Raw genomic sequence first — 15,833 nt, 5'->3', positions numbered from 1 at the left:
CTCCCCCTTGAGCTCTCTGGTTTTGCTTTAAGAGTTACAGCACCATTGATTGTATTGGCTGTCTCAAAAATGGTGTTCTGCTCGCTGTCTGTGGGCTCCCCGCTGCTAAATGCTGCCAGTGGGACTCCAGAGCATTTAGATCAGTCGATAGGGCTATCATGGCCTTATTTTCCACCCTGTCCCCATCCCAGGATGTGTGTAACAGTGGGAGAGAGCACACAAGCCCTCGGGTAAGTGGTTGCAGAGTGTGGATCCCAATGCTGGCTGTGCCTGTGCTGGAGATGGTGAGGTTCTGGCACCAGGGGAGCTCAGCACCAGGGGCTGCAGGACCTGGTGGTGCTGATGAGACAGCAGTGGGTGCTGGGGCCAGCTGGTCTCCCTGATGTGCCCATACTGCAAAGCACCACACCTGGGAAGTCTCACTCAGCAGGTGTGGTGGCCATTTAGAGACTTACTCAGCTGTGCAGAGACCCACAGCCTACAAACCTCTAATAACTGACTCCTGGCTGCATCGGAGTTGGGAAAAATTGTTTTACTGCTCATACAGCCTGTAATAGAAATTACAAATGAGACAGTGTAGCAGGCCCTGTTCTTCAGGGCCCTGGGTTATTTCATGGCAAAAAAGTCTCAGGAATATTCTGCAGTTGTTGCTAACAGATGGACTGAACAGTTTCTGTGGGAAGGGGAGCATCCACTGACACCATTCCATTTTTCCTCTAGATCCCATCTAATGCCGAGGCTGAAAGAATCGCGCTCCCACGAGTCCTTGCTCAGTCCCAGTAGTGCTGTTGAGGCTCTGGATCTCAGTATGGAGGAGGAGGTGGTCATCAAGCCAGTCCACAGTAGCATCCTGGGACAAGACTACTGCTTCGAGGTAAGGAGCTGCTGGTCCGTGCCGGGAGCCACGGGGGGGCCAGGTGTGTGCTGGCATCTGGGGCTCTCACACTGCTGGACAACGTTTCTGCTCTGAATTGCCACACAGAGACTGCTTCGTAGGCAGAAAATTGCTCCCATCTTTTCAAGGGGGATCATATCCCCAGGATCAGAGCAGTGAGCTCCTCGTGAGCCCTGGAGCAGCAGAGCTGCCCCCTGGCACAGGTGCTGCCCCGCTCGGGGCCGTGTTCCAGCAGAGCATCCGTTTGCAGTTTATGTTCATACAGATACTGGGAGGTGCTGACAATCCCTACTCAGTGTTCCCAAATACATCAGATGTGGTCACAGAGCCAACCCACTGCTGTCAGTGGGAGTGTTGAGGACTTTGTCTAGAAAACTGAAGCTTTGCTTGTTTGGGTAAATAGAAAAATCTGTGAGTATTTCAGATTATTTTGACATCTGCTATGGCATGTGGTTGGGTCTGTGCTAGCGGGAGGGAGGAGGACACGTACAAACCAGGCTGTAGTTGGATAATTCAATGTAGTATGTCTTGGGAATCATTTGTCCTGAATTGTGGATGGCAAAGTATTATTGCTTATGGCAGTGGCTGGATACAGAACAGGGAAATGGTTTTCTTACAGTAATAAGGTGGTCAATACTTATGTTTCTGTGAAGAGAAGGGAACCTGTTTGTGCTTGGGCATAGAAAAGCAGATAAATGGTATATCCATGCTTGGACTGTGCTGTAGGATGTGACTGCAGGCTGTCCTTGGATGGGCAGTGCTGGATAAAAACACCTTGTCAGAGTCCAAGAGGAGTCAGACTGGGGAGAGAAATACCTTTACTGAAGTTAGCACACTTTGAAAGAAATGAGTTAGAAGATCCATTTCTTAAAATGAAAGCAGGTAACACGAAAACAGTCTTACAAATATAGCCCCAAACACAAACTCTGGAGTGGGCTGAGGTATAAATTTTCCAGTGCTGTTCATTCTCTGAGGAATTGAACAAGTGTGGTGGGTCAGGAGGGGAACAGTTTTGTAAATTATATGGCCTCTATTACATTCCACTCAAGAAAGATAAAATGAAGCTAGATGGAAAATAGATGTGACATCCATAATATAAGGGTTGTTTACCAATTCTGTTCAGCACAAGAGCAGAGGAAGGGATGTGAACAGTACTTGCAGGAAGCTGACTGAGAGGGAAATTGCACAAGTCGTGCACCTGTAAGGAGGAAGAGAATTTTGGTTATAAGTGAGTTGGATAAAGAGGAGTCACACAGAAAAAAAAGAACGTGTTAATTGCTGTCCTGCAAACCCTGCAGAGGGGAGGAAGAATGCCAGGCAACAAAGGGGACATTGATTTGTGACTGGTGGCTGCTCACCAGCAAGCTGCAGCGGGAGGGACTGAGGTGAGAGCTAAATGGCACATCGTGTCAATGCCTCGTGTCTCCAGAGAGCCTCTTCCAAACTGGGAGTGAGGTCAGCGCTGGGATGAGTTTGCAGATCTCCTGGGATCTTTGGTGGTACCAGGCCTTGACCACAGTCTGCCAAGCACTTGGGTGCCACTGGTGCATACAAAGAGGGGGCATTGCCTTTGGGCTTTGAGGCTGTTGTGGGTCTGCTCTTTGTGGAGATCTGTCAGGAACAGGCAGCTTTGGGTGGCTGTTGTTGGGCAGTGCCAGCCTCGCACAGTCCTTTGGCCAAGCGGGGACGGTGCCTCGGGAGCTGTTTCCATCCCCAGCTGGCTGGTGTCCATTGGATCTCCCCTGTGTGTGTGGCACAGTGTGACACAGCTTTTCCTGCACCACACCACCGGAGCAGCCTCATGGCTCGGCAAGCAGGACAGCACGGTCTGACATGGCTGCAGATGGAAGAGAGCGGGTTTGAGAGGGAACTGGCAGCACACCCAGACGGAGACAAAAGCGAGAGGTGCCAAAGCCATCTGCAGTGGAAAACAACCAAGTGGCTCGTTGGGAGGCAGCTGGTGGATGAAGGTGCAGGGAATTGTTCCTCTCCTTTGGCTCCACTGACCTGCATTAGGACGTGCTGGGCTCTGCTGGGATGGGCACTCAGCAGCAGTGCAGGGCTTTCCCATGGGCTGCATTCAGCTTTTTCTGCTTAGTTTTGTGAAACTTGCTTTTTTCCTGACTTGCTCAGTACTTGGTAGTCAGTATTTACTTGTTTTCTTCATTGATTTTTTTTTTTTTAAATTACTTAGCATCATCTTCTTTCTCCTTATAAGACTCCCCAGTCAGCAAATCATCCCGTGCCACTGCACATGCTGTGTGTGCTAAATATACAGTGGGCATCTTCTCCAGGAGTGGAGACTCAGAGTCCAGGCTTACAGAGCCTATTCCTGGCCCTGCTGTTGTGGGGTCCTGGGCCAGGCAGGGCACTGAGGACCGAGGGGCTCTCTGAGGTCTTAGCAGACCAAAGGTTCGTCCCATTGCACAGCTCGTGCCTGAGCTGTCCCAGGACACGGCTGGGAGAAGGACAAACTGCAGTTGCTCTGGTACAGCCGAGGCTGTGTTGCCTCATCCTGGCCTTGCCTCAGCGAGGGAGAATGTGGTGCAGCTAAATTTAGCTCCACTAATTGGATCCAGCTGTGCAAACGTTGCTCGCGTGGCCCTTGGGGCGCGGGGCCGGGAGGGCAGCGCTGGAGCCCCTTGGCACCAGGTCAGGGGGTGCAGAGCAGCTGAGCCACAGCTTGTCCTCTGGACACTCAGGGAAGCAGCCTTGGTAGCTCAGTTGTCATCTCCAGTTACTCCATGGAGATGCCTTCAAGGGAGGAACCCACCCTGTACCTAAAACTTTCTTAAAATGGCAAGATTTTATCTGACTGAGGAGATCACCCATCCGAGGACTGGGGATAATGAGTGGGAATAAGTAACATTTCAGAAATTAATGAGTTTTATTAATTGAGTTTATCCTGTACATTAACAGTATTCTAGCATTTCCAAAATCTTGATGAGACCAGAATACTCTCTTTATAAAGATAATTAATATCTCATAAAGATCATTAATGCCATATGATATTTAGGTCAGAACTCAAAGCTGGGGTGTGATTGCAGATCTGGGGAAAATTACATTTTTGGTCACACATGGTAGATATGACCTTCAGCTTCCATCTGATCAAGACACACTTCATATCTGACACATGATTTTCCCCTTCTCTCACTTCAGTATGACAGTTACAGGTTTTTTTAGGGTTTGAGTGATTAATTAATTGATAATTATTTTAAAACTGAGTAATTAATTTTGCCGTGATAACTCATGTGTTGACTTAAGTGTGGCAAGAAAATATATTAGATATTCAGCTTAACAGATAGTTGGTAAAAAACTGATATTGAATGAAAACTCAGTAGAAGGACAGCTGGATTACATGGTTATTTATTTGGATATGATCCTCCATGTCCTCCATGCAGCTCTGGGATCCATGTGTGTCACCAAGGAGAACTTGTCTTTTAGAGAGCATCTTTCAACACCAGCCAAAGAAATCTTAATTCTCCTTCATGGACGAGCTTCCAAGTTTCCTACCAAATCCTCTAGATCTGAGAACATTTTCAAACACGTTTGTACACCAAACTCCATCAAAGCCAAAGAGCTAAACAAAAAGCTGGGTGAGACATGGCCTTTAAGGCAATGGACTAATGATATCATTCACTGAAAGGTGTATTTGACCTGTTCCACCTTTATTATGAGCTGATTGGTGGGGATGGAGTTTCGTGGCCTTGGTCAGAACCTCAGTGGCCTCAAGGGTTTTCCCCACTGTGGGGTGCAGAAGGTTGGCTCCAACACCTCCAGGACACTGTGGCTGTACCAGGAGTGTCAGGACTTCGATGGATTGGGCTTGGACATGGATGATTTTGAGTCTTCTGCAGCTGAATTCGCTGAGTAAGGCAGGGCTCAAGTTCTGATCTGTGAGGTTGGTGTCTGAAAAGAACTCCTCTGAAGTCCCAGAAATTCCCATCGATCGAGCAGGTTGGGAGCTGCCTGGAGCAGTGCTTGCTTGAGTTCTGGTCTTAAAACTGTTGCCAAGTGTTTCTTCTGGGATGCTGATGTTTGTAATTCAGCACTGAGGCAGCACAGCACCGGGTCAGCAGCGATGCAGCTGCTGCTCTTCCTGAGAGAAGGATCGGGATGCAGGACTGCCCGACCCTCTGGCAGAGCAGGGGATGGGGATCACATGGCATAGACCAAGTGGTACATCCTGTGTGCCACCAGAACTCCGTGTGGGAACGTTCAGGGATGGAGGTTCACATGGGCATCGGCAGCAGTGAGGAGATGAGGCAGGGTGGGTTTGGAATGGGAGACTTTGAAGAAGCTGGAAATACTTGAAAGCATGAAAGGGTGCTGGAAAGATCACGCTGCTGTGCCTGCTAATATGGAGTCTGTTCTTGGAACTAGAAGAGAGCTTGTGCTCAGAAGAGTCTGTTTTACAGGCAGAGTATAAAAGTGTGTAAGGACAGGGAAGAGTGTCTGTCTGAAGGAGAAAGCCTCTTGCTTGGAAGATTTCTTGCGTTTTTATGTAAAGACAGGCCAGGCCTCTTCTCATTCTGTCCTGGTTAGATGTCTATGTTCAAAGGAGGGGATGTGTTCAACTTATCATTGAGGTTTGCTAATGACAAATCTTAGCGGGTGCCAGCTCTGCTGTAAGAACAGGTTGGGCTTCTGGGAGATACATGAAATTAAAGGAGATTGTGTCTCCCAGAAGCTGATAACCCAGTGCACAGTGTGTAAACACAAACACTGCGAGATGATAAAGCACTCAGAAATAACTCTGCAGGTTGAGACTGGCGGAAATAAAGCTCAGAGGGGAGTTATTTAAAGCACCAGCCAGGTCCGTTTGGCCTCCCAGCAGAGCTGTGCATGGAGAATATGGCTGCACAAAAGCTGGGAATGCAAAGGGCCCCAGGACCACCAGGAATGACCACCACAGTCCTGGAGGAGATGGCAATTTGGGGAATGCCTGTGCAGGAGAAGGTGCAGGGAACTATTGGCCTTTCAGACCTTGGCTCAGTACTTGATGCCAGAGAATTTTGTTGTAGTAGACAGGAAGAAAAGTTTGGTGCCTGTCATTCTGGTCTGCCAGGCAGTGGTGCTTCCATGACTGTCAGCAGGGTTGAGTTTCCTTGGGATAGCAGGGATGTGATAAGGAATAAGGGGCACTTGCAACACTGGAAATGTCACTGCTGTGAGTGTGCTTCCTTAAACCCTGGCTATGAAATCCCAGTGGCCAGAGAAAGCCACACAGATACAGCAGAAAATCCCTTGGGGTGATCCTGGAAGCATGAGAGGTGACCTCAGCAGCACTTTCCCAGCCATGGGGACTGGCTGCTGTGAGCTCTTGAATGGCCCAGACAGGCTCTGAGCTGGTGTGGGCTCATCCCATGGCCAGGAGTGGGGTGTATGTTCCTGTCCCTGTGTTCTTCACAGCACGGGCTCCAGAAGCAATAGGACACCAAGGGAGAAGGTGGGAAAACAGCTTTTCCAGGTCTGATGTTCTGCTGGAAACAAGGAATGGGTTGTTACTGTCACAGGCTTTGGGCTGGGCCTGGAGGAATGCCAGGTATCCACTCGGTGTTCCAACTTATCTTTAGTTCATCTAAAGATTTGCACTCCCTCAGTTGTGGAACTTGGTGGTTTAAAGCATCACATGCATGAGGCCCATTATCTAGTGTTTTCTGGTGTGGAAGAGGAGAAGTAATTGGAATTTGCTTCCATGATTATTTTTGTAACATACAGAGCTGTCCTGTTTTTCTGCCAGCCTTAGGGGCTGTTGCTTCATGCTCGGGTAAAGCTGTTTACTTAAAAAAAAAAAAATAAAATCCACTGGCATCTTCCCTAAGTCCCTCTCTCCCCCCAAATCATGGTCTGCAGTGTGCTGGTCAAGACATAATCCTGTTCCTTTCCCTGTAGGTGACGACTTCATCAGGAAGTAAGTGCTTCTCGTGTCGTTCTGCAGCAGAGCGAGATAAATGGATGGAAAACCTGCGGCGTGCCGTGCACCCAAATAAGGTAGTGGCTGTGAGGAATTGCCTCTGTTCTAGTTCAGTTCCTCGTTATTACATTTTATAGCCCAATGCATGGGAGCAGCAGGGGACGTATTGTCATTGCAGTGAGTAAGTGTAACTCTGGGTCAGCCTTTTTCCATATTGCTTTCTCCCACAATTATATTTACAGACAAGTGCCAATTATTCCTTCCCCTCTTTTCTCAGCACATGCTGCTTCAACTGTTGCTAAGAATTGATCAGACCTGAAGAATCTTCATTGTTGCTCTGTTATTGATGGTACTTGCCACTTGCATAGAACTCTCACCTCTCAGAAGCTCTGGGACAGATGTCAGGTAGCTGCCAGCAAAGTTACAAGACTGAGTAGTCTAAGGAGTTCACAAGTCAGTTCCTGACACAGTGTCTGGTTCAGTGAGGGAGGAACTCAAATGCCCATTACAGTGAGTTTTGGAGGCAGTAGTAGAATGTGGCTTTCCCTTCTCCAGCCAGTTGAGGCAAAGTCATCTACTCTGAGTTTCACAGGAACAAATCCTTCTCTTGGCTACAACACAGGGACACTCAACATGAGCTTTTATGGCCCACCAAGACTAAGTACATCCTCAAACAGAATGTACAGCTGCTCTCCCCTCTCTGCAGTGGAGTTGGCTGCAAAGATTGGTCAGGAGAAGTGCAGGATTCCACAGCTGATGAGCTCAACCACGTCTTTTTCTGCTGGGCAGAGAAGACACAAGTGACATGATCTGAGAACTCATTCCACACAAGTTCAGTCCAGGCCTGGTGGGTTCTAAAGGAGCCCTCAGTCTTGGAGTTTGTTGTTCCCAGCACAGTGCCAAATGTCAGGATAAAAGGTTTGCTTCAATGTCAGAGCTGGAGCAGTGGAGGGGAGAGGGGAGAGGTGAACCTCTGCCTCTGGCAGCGTGTTCCTGGATGTGGAGTTCAGTGGCTCCAGTGCTTTCTGAGGGCAGCAGCCCTGGCAGCACTGACCTGAGAGAGCTGTGTGAGGTTTGTGTGGTCATGCTCAGCGTGAGAGAAGTCCTGGGAATGTGAGTTGAGGCTGTGCCTGTCGCTGGCTTTGAGGTGCAGTGTTGAGTGGAAGTCCATTTGGAAGTGTGCCCTCATCTCAAAGCATTCAGTAACTGATGGCTCTCTTTCCATCTTTGTTTGAGTTCATACACAATAAACTCAGTATCTGACTTGAAATTTCTGTCAGGAATTCAGTGTTCTTGTGCAGTTCCTGTGTGTACTTCCTGAACCTACAGTACTCCATTGTGGACTTCCAGCAGGAGTGTTCCTGCCCAGACTCCTGGGCTGAGCAGAGTAAGCTGTGGCTGCTGTTTCAGTGAGGGGTTTCCAAACAAAACAGGTTTTGCAGAATCCCAGCAGCAGTTCAGCCGCCAGTGCTTTATCTTTCAAGTCACTCCTGCAAAAAATACCCCTGGATGTTCTTGCAGGATGAGGTCAGCATCACGAGGGAGCTCTGAAAGATCCCCGGTATTCTTGGCTCTGTTATTGTTTAAAAGATATCCAAGGCAAATTTCTGTTTCTGAATTGTCATGATTCTCCCCTGGGACTCACTCTCCTTCCCATAATTCTTCTTAATGTTTTACTTGGGTGCTCTGGACTTCTGCCCTAAAACATAGTTTCTTCCCCACCAGCAGTGGTGGCATTCCCGTGTGGATGAGGCCATCCCTGGGTGTGCACTCAGGTCCCTTTATGCTGCTCTGTTAAAAGCAAATGAACTCCAGAGCTGTGAGATACCTGTAAAAGCTTCTGCTTTGCAAAAGCCAGTCATGATCAGTGAGGTTCTTTCCGTTTCTTTGGAGACCCTCTTGGCAGGGAATGGGAAACAGTACATATGTGATTTGGAGGGGTTTTATCTTCCTTCTTCCTTATATTAATTGGCACCAACAGACATGGAGAGCATGGTGATATTTTGGAAAATTAACATAAGTAGTGTTATTATGCAAATTCCTGAGAGCCAGTATTTCCTTAAAATAAAATGTAATTAAGCCTCCGCTCATTTAGCACATCCGAAATAATTAACTCATATCTCCAGTTTTGTTGTGCTTGGCTTTGTGGTTGTTTTTTTTAATTGACCTTTTATTCTTTGCTTTTTTTTTTTCTTTTTTTCAGGACAACAGCAGAAGGGTAGAGAATATGTTAAAGTTATGGATTATTGAAGCCAAGGACCTGCCAGCTAAGAAAAAGTACTTGTGTGAATTATGCCTGGATGACGTTCTTTATGCACGAACTACCTGTAAATTGAAAACTGATAATGTCTTTTGGGGGGAGCACTTTGAATTTAATAACCTCCCGTCGCTCAAAAACATTACGGTGCACTTATACAAAGAGACTGACAAGAAGAAGAAGAAGGACAAGACCAACTTCATTGGGCAGGTGAACATCCCCGTCAGCTCCGTCACGGGCCGGCAGTTCGTCGAGAAATGGTACCCGGTGGTGAGCCCCAACCCCGGGAAGGGCAAGTCCCCGGGGCCCATGATCCGCATCAAATCCCGCTACCAGAGCATGAGCATCCTTCCCATGGAGATGTACAAAGAGTTTGCCGAGTACATCACCAACAACTACATGGTGCTGTGCTCGGTGCTGGAACCCTCGCTGAGCGTGAAGAACAAGGAGGAGATGGCGTCGGCGCTGGTGCACATCCTGCAGAGCACGGGCAAGGCCAAGGTAGGACCCTCCACCCCCGTCCCCTCCCACCAGGGTCCACGGGGAGCAGACTGCTGGGTTGGGGTTGGGGGATGTCCACGTCAACTGGGCTTCAGGCCCGACTGGGCATCGTTACTGCGCTCTGTTTTTCTTCTGATTACACACAAGTTGGTAGCACGCGCAGCGCAAATTGCTTAATTAGCAAAGGGGTCAGTGGGACCACGAGATACCAAGTGAGTCACTTTGCTCTCCTTCTGGAGGCTCAGGGGTCAGGCTCTTACTGGATAAACAGGCACAGATGTGAAAGTAAGCAAGGAGGCAGATTTCAGGGATGGAATGTAAGCAGTGCTGGCTCGAGCTGAGCAGCTTGTGTGTGCTGGTATCAGGGTGTTCCTGGGGAACACAGCAGGAGCTGAATGGGAATGAGCAGCCTCCTGAGAATTCCTGAGTAAATTGTGTGGGCACACGTGTCTCTGGATCAGCTCTTGGCTTTCAGGGTCTGTCCTGCTGCTCTTGGAAGGGGGGCAGCAGTGTGGGAAAGCCCAGGAGTGCTCCCAGGGCAATGCTCGTTGTGGTTTGATGCCACCAACTTGCTCCTGGTGGAAGTGGAGCCTTCGTGGACCACTTTGAGCCTCCTGCCTGTTTGGGAATCCTCCAGCAGATCTGGGGAAGAAGCAGGCCAGGAGGAGGCAGAGAGTGGGGTTTGCTCCTGGTTGTGATCTGTGAGGGTGCAGGCAGGGTGAGCAGAGCTGGAACCCCCTTCCCTACTGAGCACACGGGGCATGGAGTGACCCACATGCTGCAGAGCATCCTCCATCCCCAGGTGGCCTGGCACAGCCATGGTAGGCAGTGCCCGTGCTGGGGCTGCAGGAGTTAAAGCATCAGCGTTTTTCTCTGTTACCATCTCTGTGAACTCTGCAGGGTAGAGCTGGGGAAGAGCAAGATGTCCAAAGCTCTTGCAGTGCTGAGGAGATGTGAGCTCCTCACCTGAGGGGGAATCACAAGGCTCTGCTTCCTCAGCAGCTGCCGCTGCTGCCGGGGACCGTGGCCGGGCTCGTGGATTAGGCTGAGTTACCATCTGTTGGACAGAGAAGTGGCTTGGCCTCCTGATCTAGTTCAAGGCAGGCAAAGCTCACTGAGAGGATTGCGGGGCCGGGGCCCTGCTGTTGCAGCGGCAGAGAAAATAGCTCCGTTAAAGCCCTCGTGATCCCAGGCAGCAGTGTTGGACCCTGGCAGTGCAGGGAAGGACCATGGTCCTGGTCCTCAGAGGCCTGTGAGTCGTGGCATGTGGAATAACGCTGTGGTGACACAAGGAGATGTCATTGATGTCCCTCCTCACTCCTTGTGCCAGGGCTCGGGTGCCGTCAGCGCGTGGTTTCTGGGCACAGCCTTCTTTCTGCCAGTACCAGGGGCTCTGCTGCCCCTTGCTGTGGCTGCAGCAGCTTCTAGTGCCAGGGCTTTGTGGGAATAGCACTGTCATGAAAGACCTGTCTGTGGTGAAACAGTCTTCAAGTGTCACCCCCATCTCAGTCACTGTGGATCGTGTGTGGGCACGGCTGAGAGCAATTGTCACTGCTCCAGCCTTTTTCCTCTTCTCAGAACTGGAGAGGCTCCAGAGAGAGCAAGTGTGTTTCCAGACATGTGTCTGCATCAGTGCTTGAGATCCCAGAGGCTCTACACAGGGGACACAGCAAACAGTAAACAGACTTGATGACTTTCCCCCTAAAATGGAGCTCCTGCTTTCCCTGCCTGTCATCTGCCATCAGCATTAGCACAGGGTTCGGGGAGCTGTCAGAGCAACAGGAGTTATTGGAGCATGGGAACCAGGTGGTGCATCCTGAGCTGGACAGGCAGAGAGAGGGAAAAGCAGCAGTAAGGTAACAAAATAATGAATGAGAAAGGAAAGCACCCCTCACCTCTGCTTGGGGAACATGGCTGCACCCCCCTGCCCCTCAGGAGAGCTCCAGCCCAGCAGTGGGAGCACCTGATCCCGGGCTCTGTGTGCAGGGCCAGCAGAGCAGTGACCCCCCCCTTCTCCAGGCCTCTATCCTCCCGTGACCCTCCATAGCTTGTCTGGGCTGGAGATGGAGTTTCCCATCCTTCTGCCTCACCAGGAGCCTTCCCAGTGAGCCCCTCAGAGCTCCCCCTGCCCTGCAGACCTGGCAATCGGCAACCACTGATGTGTTTTGCTGATTAAGGGGTTTTTGTGGCTCTTGGCTGCTGTAGATGACCCTAAAGCAGCAATTACAGTTGGACTGAGGAACAAATGTCCGCTAGATTATCACGAAGACTCGTTAGCAGCTAATTGGTGTTGGGCTGTTTCGGGCCCTGTCTCCCTGCAGCGATTTGCTGTAAATAAGTTGTAATCCCTTAATGAGGGATCGGGTCCCTGCCGTGCAGCAGAGGTGCGATGTGCTGGGGCCACGTGCCACCCACAGCCACCAGTGTCCCTGTGCAGCCCCCTGGGTGGATGCAGGGCCATCCTTGCCTGCAGACACCCCACTCTACCACATTGAGCTGTTCCCTGTTATCTGAAGCTGCAGAAACCCCGAGGCACTGCCCTAGTCCCTCCTGCTGGGTGGGACACCTGGGACTGCAGGTGGAAAGCGGACAAGAGCTGTAGGTGAATTTTCTCCCTAAATAGCTGCTTCTTCCTGGGCTGTGTAGCTGTTAAAGGTGGAGCATGAAAGCAGAGAGTCCTCTCTGGAGGGAGGGCTCTGTGGGAGTCAAAGGCCCTGCTTCCCTTGATCTGTGTTTGGGAGAGGGAAGAGCTTCATCCCTACAGCGCTGCACGAGGGTTGGTGTGAAACAGGGCATGCCTGGAAACCCCTGAGCATCTGCCAAGGCAGTGGGTGGAGAGGAGGGGAAGAGGGTTTTGATAAGGCTCTGAGTGCAGGCAGGCAGGGAGGGAGGGAGCTGCCCCAGCCCACTGGAAAATCTGACAGACACCCAGCACTGGATCAGCTCCCGGCACACACGGGTGTTCCCTGGCTTTGTGGCAAGGAGAGGCTGGAAGGAGGATGTTGTTTGTTGGCTAAAACACAGATGTGGGCTCTCAGCTCTGTCCTTCACTTGTTACCTGCTTCCCCCTTCCCAGTGAGAGGGCTGGTGAGGTGCTCCCTGCAAGGGGGTGGAGATGCCCAGCTATTTTCATGTGTTTTACAACCCACAGACAAAAGACACAAAGTCATAAAGTGTTTCTGCTGCCGTGGTTGGTGTGACTGGGAGTGCTCACCCCTGCTGTTAGCAGGGCTCCATGTGGGCCCTGTGATGTGGTTGTGGGTAGACAAGCTGCGTCCTTCCCAATGGATTTCTGATGCTTCCAGAATGTTCACCATGCTTAGATTTGTTTCAGGGCTGTCTTAGAGCTTCTGGGGCTCAATTCATGGCTGTAAATATGTAAAAAAACCTCTCTTGTGCGGAGAGTTGGTCGATCAAACCCAGCATTAGATAAAGCTCTAACAAACCGGCTGCTCACTGGAAATAAATATTTATGGTGTTGGGAATGGAGTGAAGGATAAACATGTGTCCCTGTTTGTTTGTGCTGTGAGGATTTGCCTCTGCAGAGCAGATGTAGCTGCTCTCCCCATGTGAGTCTGCTGGAACCCCACATTCCAGCAGCAGAGCCAGGGTTGGATCAGGGCTCTCGGACCTCCCAAAAAGTGACTGCTCAGCTCAGGCAGGGACAGGGAGATGTGGCACAGCTGGGCTTGGAGGCTGGTGGCACCAGGGCTCAGTTGGTCCCTGCAGGGAGCACTGCTCCCTTCTCCATCCTGGAAAGTCTGAGGACACAGGGAAGTGAGGATGCCGTGCATGTTCAGCCACAAACGGACCAGCAGCAGCCCTATCATTTCCCCCACAAAGAGTTTATCTCTCTGATAATATTTTATAGCAGCCATAGTGGAGCTAATCAGTCCTTTAATCAGTTTTATGAGCATCCCCACTGTTTTTCCCCATCCCCAAGCAGAGCAGGCAGGGTGGTTGGCAGGACTGGGAACACCAGTGGGTGTAGGGAATCAGTGTAGGGATCTGGCTCTTCCCAAGCCTCCTGTGTGGGATCCAGCCCCTGTGCCCTTGCAGGGAGTGGTCACTCAGTGTGTTGGTGTTGTATCCCTGAGGTTTTCTCATTTCCCTGAGCAAGGTGATGGACAGAGATTCCTGTGTGTTAACCCTCACATTGTCACTTCACTGCCTTTTCCCAAGGAGAATTAGAATATGCCAGAAGCACTGAGGATGAGCTCCAGGGCTTGAAGGAGGGCACAGCACTACATTTCCTGGCAGAGAAGTGTCTGGAGCAGATTCTCAGAGGAGCTGTGTGGTGGAACAGTCTAGGACTGGGGCTGGGGTCCTCGGTTTCACATGGTCTGTTCAGGACCCATTCGCTGCCCCTCTGCTGCTCTCCTTGCACAGCTCAGCACCACTGAGTGCCACGTTTCCCTCCCCTGTAGGTGTGTCCCAGCACTCCTCCACCTGTAACCTGCAGCCCTACCGACCCCTGGTGTTTTTCACCTTTGCATAAAGGCCCAGCTGGACTCTGAGCTAGTCTTTGAAATAAGCAGTAATCTTATTACCTTTATCAATTCAATCCTCTTAAGGTTAAGTCAATCCTATTAATCAGGCTTGTGATTTGGAGAACCTTATTATTTCAAAGTCAATCTGCCCACCAGTCAGTTACGATATGGGAACGATCGGCCCCAGCCTGGAGGGTGTGTGACCCCCACGGGGGGTGCAGGGTCTCCTCAGCTCCCTGACACCCCACGGGCTCCAGATGGGGGAGAGGTGCAGAATCCTTCCTGGTTTTGAACAGGATATATCCTGCAGGACTTGTGTTGTTTGTTGGCTCTGTGGAAAGCTCTCCTGCTCCCACCACAGCCCTGCCAGGCACCCAGCTGCCTTCATCCTTCTGCCTCCCAGGCTCAGGAGCTGGAGGGGCAGGAGTTGCCAGTGACACCCCTGGGCACAGGGACTGGCACTTGGAACCCCCTGGGATGGGGATATTTGGTGTAGACAGACCCCTCAGTGGTAGGGTGGGCTCACTTGGCACTGGCAAGCTGTGGGATCAGGCTGCCAGGCTCCTGCCCACATGTCTGGAGCTGTGGAGGAGCTGCCTTGGAATAGCACACGCTGCCGTGGGCTCATGCTTGGTTTGTGTGCAAAGCACTGGAGACCAGCACAGCCTTGTGCTGTCTGCTCTGAATTTATTTATTTATGAATTCTCTTCTTTATCAGCATATGTGCAGCGACTGGGGTCGCACAGGTTCAGCTCTGTCCAGTCTGAAGCAAAAAGCCTCAAAATAAACATGGAAACAGGCCTGAAGAACACTGGCACAGCCCTTAATTTTGACTGTAGACCTTTTCCTTCCCCTCTCGACTCAGATGTAATGAAATAAAGCATCTTATTTTCTTCCATTGCCAGGGGCCCTAACTGAAAACAACCCCCTGCTGATCTCTGCTGCTCAGAAACAGGGAGTTTTATTGGCTTTAGTTATTGCATTTTATTCAGGACCTTGTATGTGGGTGAGTGAGGCCCCCGGAGGGATTCCACAAGTATTTGCATTCCATTTGTGTCTTCTGAGTGCTGGCTGCTGGAGTACTTAAGGCAGAGATACCAGAAGTGTGATCCAGAACCGATGTGGCTTTTTTTGTGTGGAGGGCAGGACTGGAGGATGAGGTCTGGACCTTGGCCCTGGGACAGAAGTGACAGGATGTCATGGGAACTGACCCGTGGCCGAGGCGCCTTTCCCACGGCTGCCGAGAGCAGTCCCTGCGGAGGAGCTCACCCAAGGACACTGGCTGGGGGATTGAGACCCCGGGTACATCCCAGGGGCAGGTCCTGCAGCCCAGCAGGATGGCTCCTGCAGCCCGGGGAAGCTGCAGGGACAGGGAGAGTCCTGTGGGATGCTGCTGGGTGTCCTGGCTCTGCCCTCTTCCCCACACAGTTACAAGGCCAGGTTCTGCCATGCTAAGCCCAGCTTTGGATGCTGTGCCCTAATGGAGCTCTCTGGGATTTCAGCAGCTTTCCTTTCCACTTTGGAGACAAAGGTTCCCTTTCCCAGCTGTTGAGCTGCAGGTGCTCTGTAGGGAATGACAGCAGTAGCAGAGATTTCCAGGGGATATTTCTGGCTTTGTGTTGAGTCCTGCCGTGGAATTTTGCCTCATTTAAATTCTAGTGAATTCTCTGGATCAGCTAAAATCATCCAAATTCACATCTTCTCTGGCTACCACTTGGCCCCTGGGTTTCCAGGACTTGGGCAGCCAGTCCTCAGCCAACAAGAGGGGGAAAA

The 15,833-nt window shown here is 50.8% G+C and overlaps 1 protein-coding gene across 13 annotated transcripts in view; it reads left to right on the top strand.

Annotated features, from left to right (window-relative positions):
* The window catches only part of DAB2IP (DAB2 interacting protein), a 196,360-nt gene that overhangs the window by 159,562 nt on the left and 20,965 nt on the right, over positions 1-15,833 (top strand). For all 13 annotated transcript variants that reach the window (XM_051807483.1, XM_051807482.1, XM_051807485.1 and 10 more), the window contains 3 exons: positions 721-874; positions 6,791-6,889; positions 9,016-9,570. In XM_051807483.1, the coding sequence (XP_051663443.1) occupies positions 721-874; positions 6,791-6,889; positions 9,016-9,570 (808 nt within the window). The remainder of the gene's footprint in view (positions 1-720; positions 875-6,790; positions 6,890-9,015; positions 9,571-15,833) is intronic.

The sequence above is a fragment of the Manacus candei genome, unplaced genomic scaffold (genome assembly GCF_025592945.1).
Source record: "Manacus candei isolate 608988 ecotype Guabito, Panama unplaced genomic scaffold, ASM2559294v1 h1tg000071l, whole genome shotgun sequence".
NCBI lineage: Eukaryota > Metazoa > Chordata > Aves > Passeriformes > Pipridae > Manacus > Manacus candei.
Note: the sequence above shows the minus strand (reverse complement) of the source record. Positions and strands in the feature narration are given on the sequence as shown.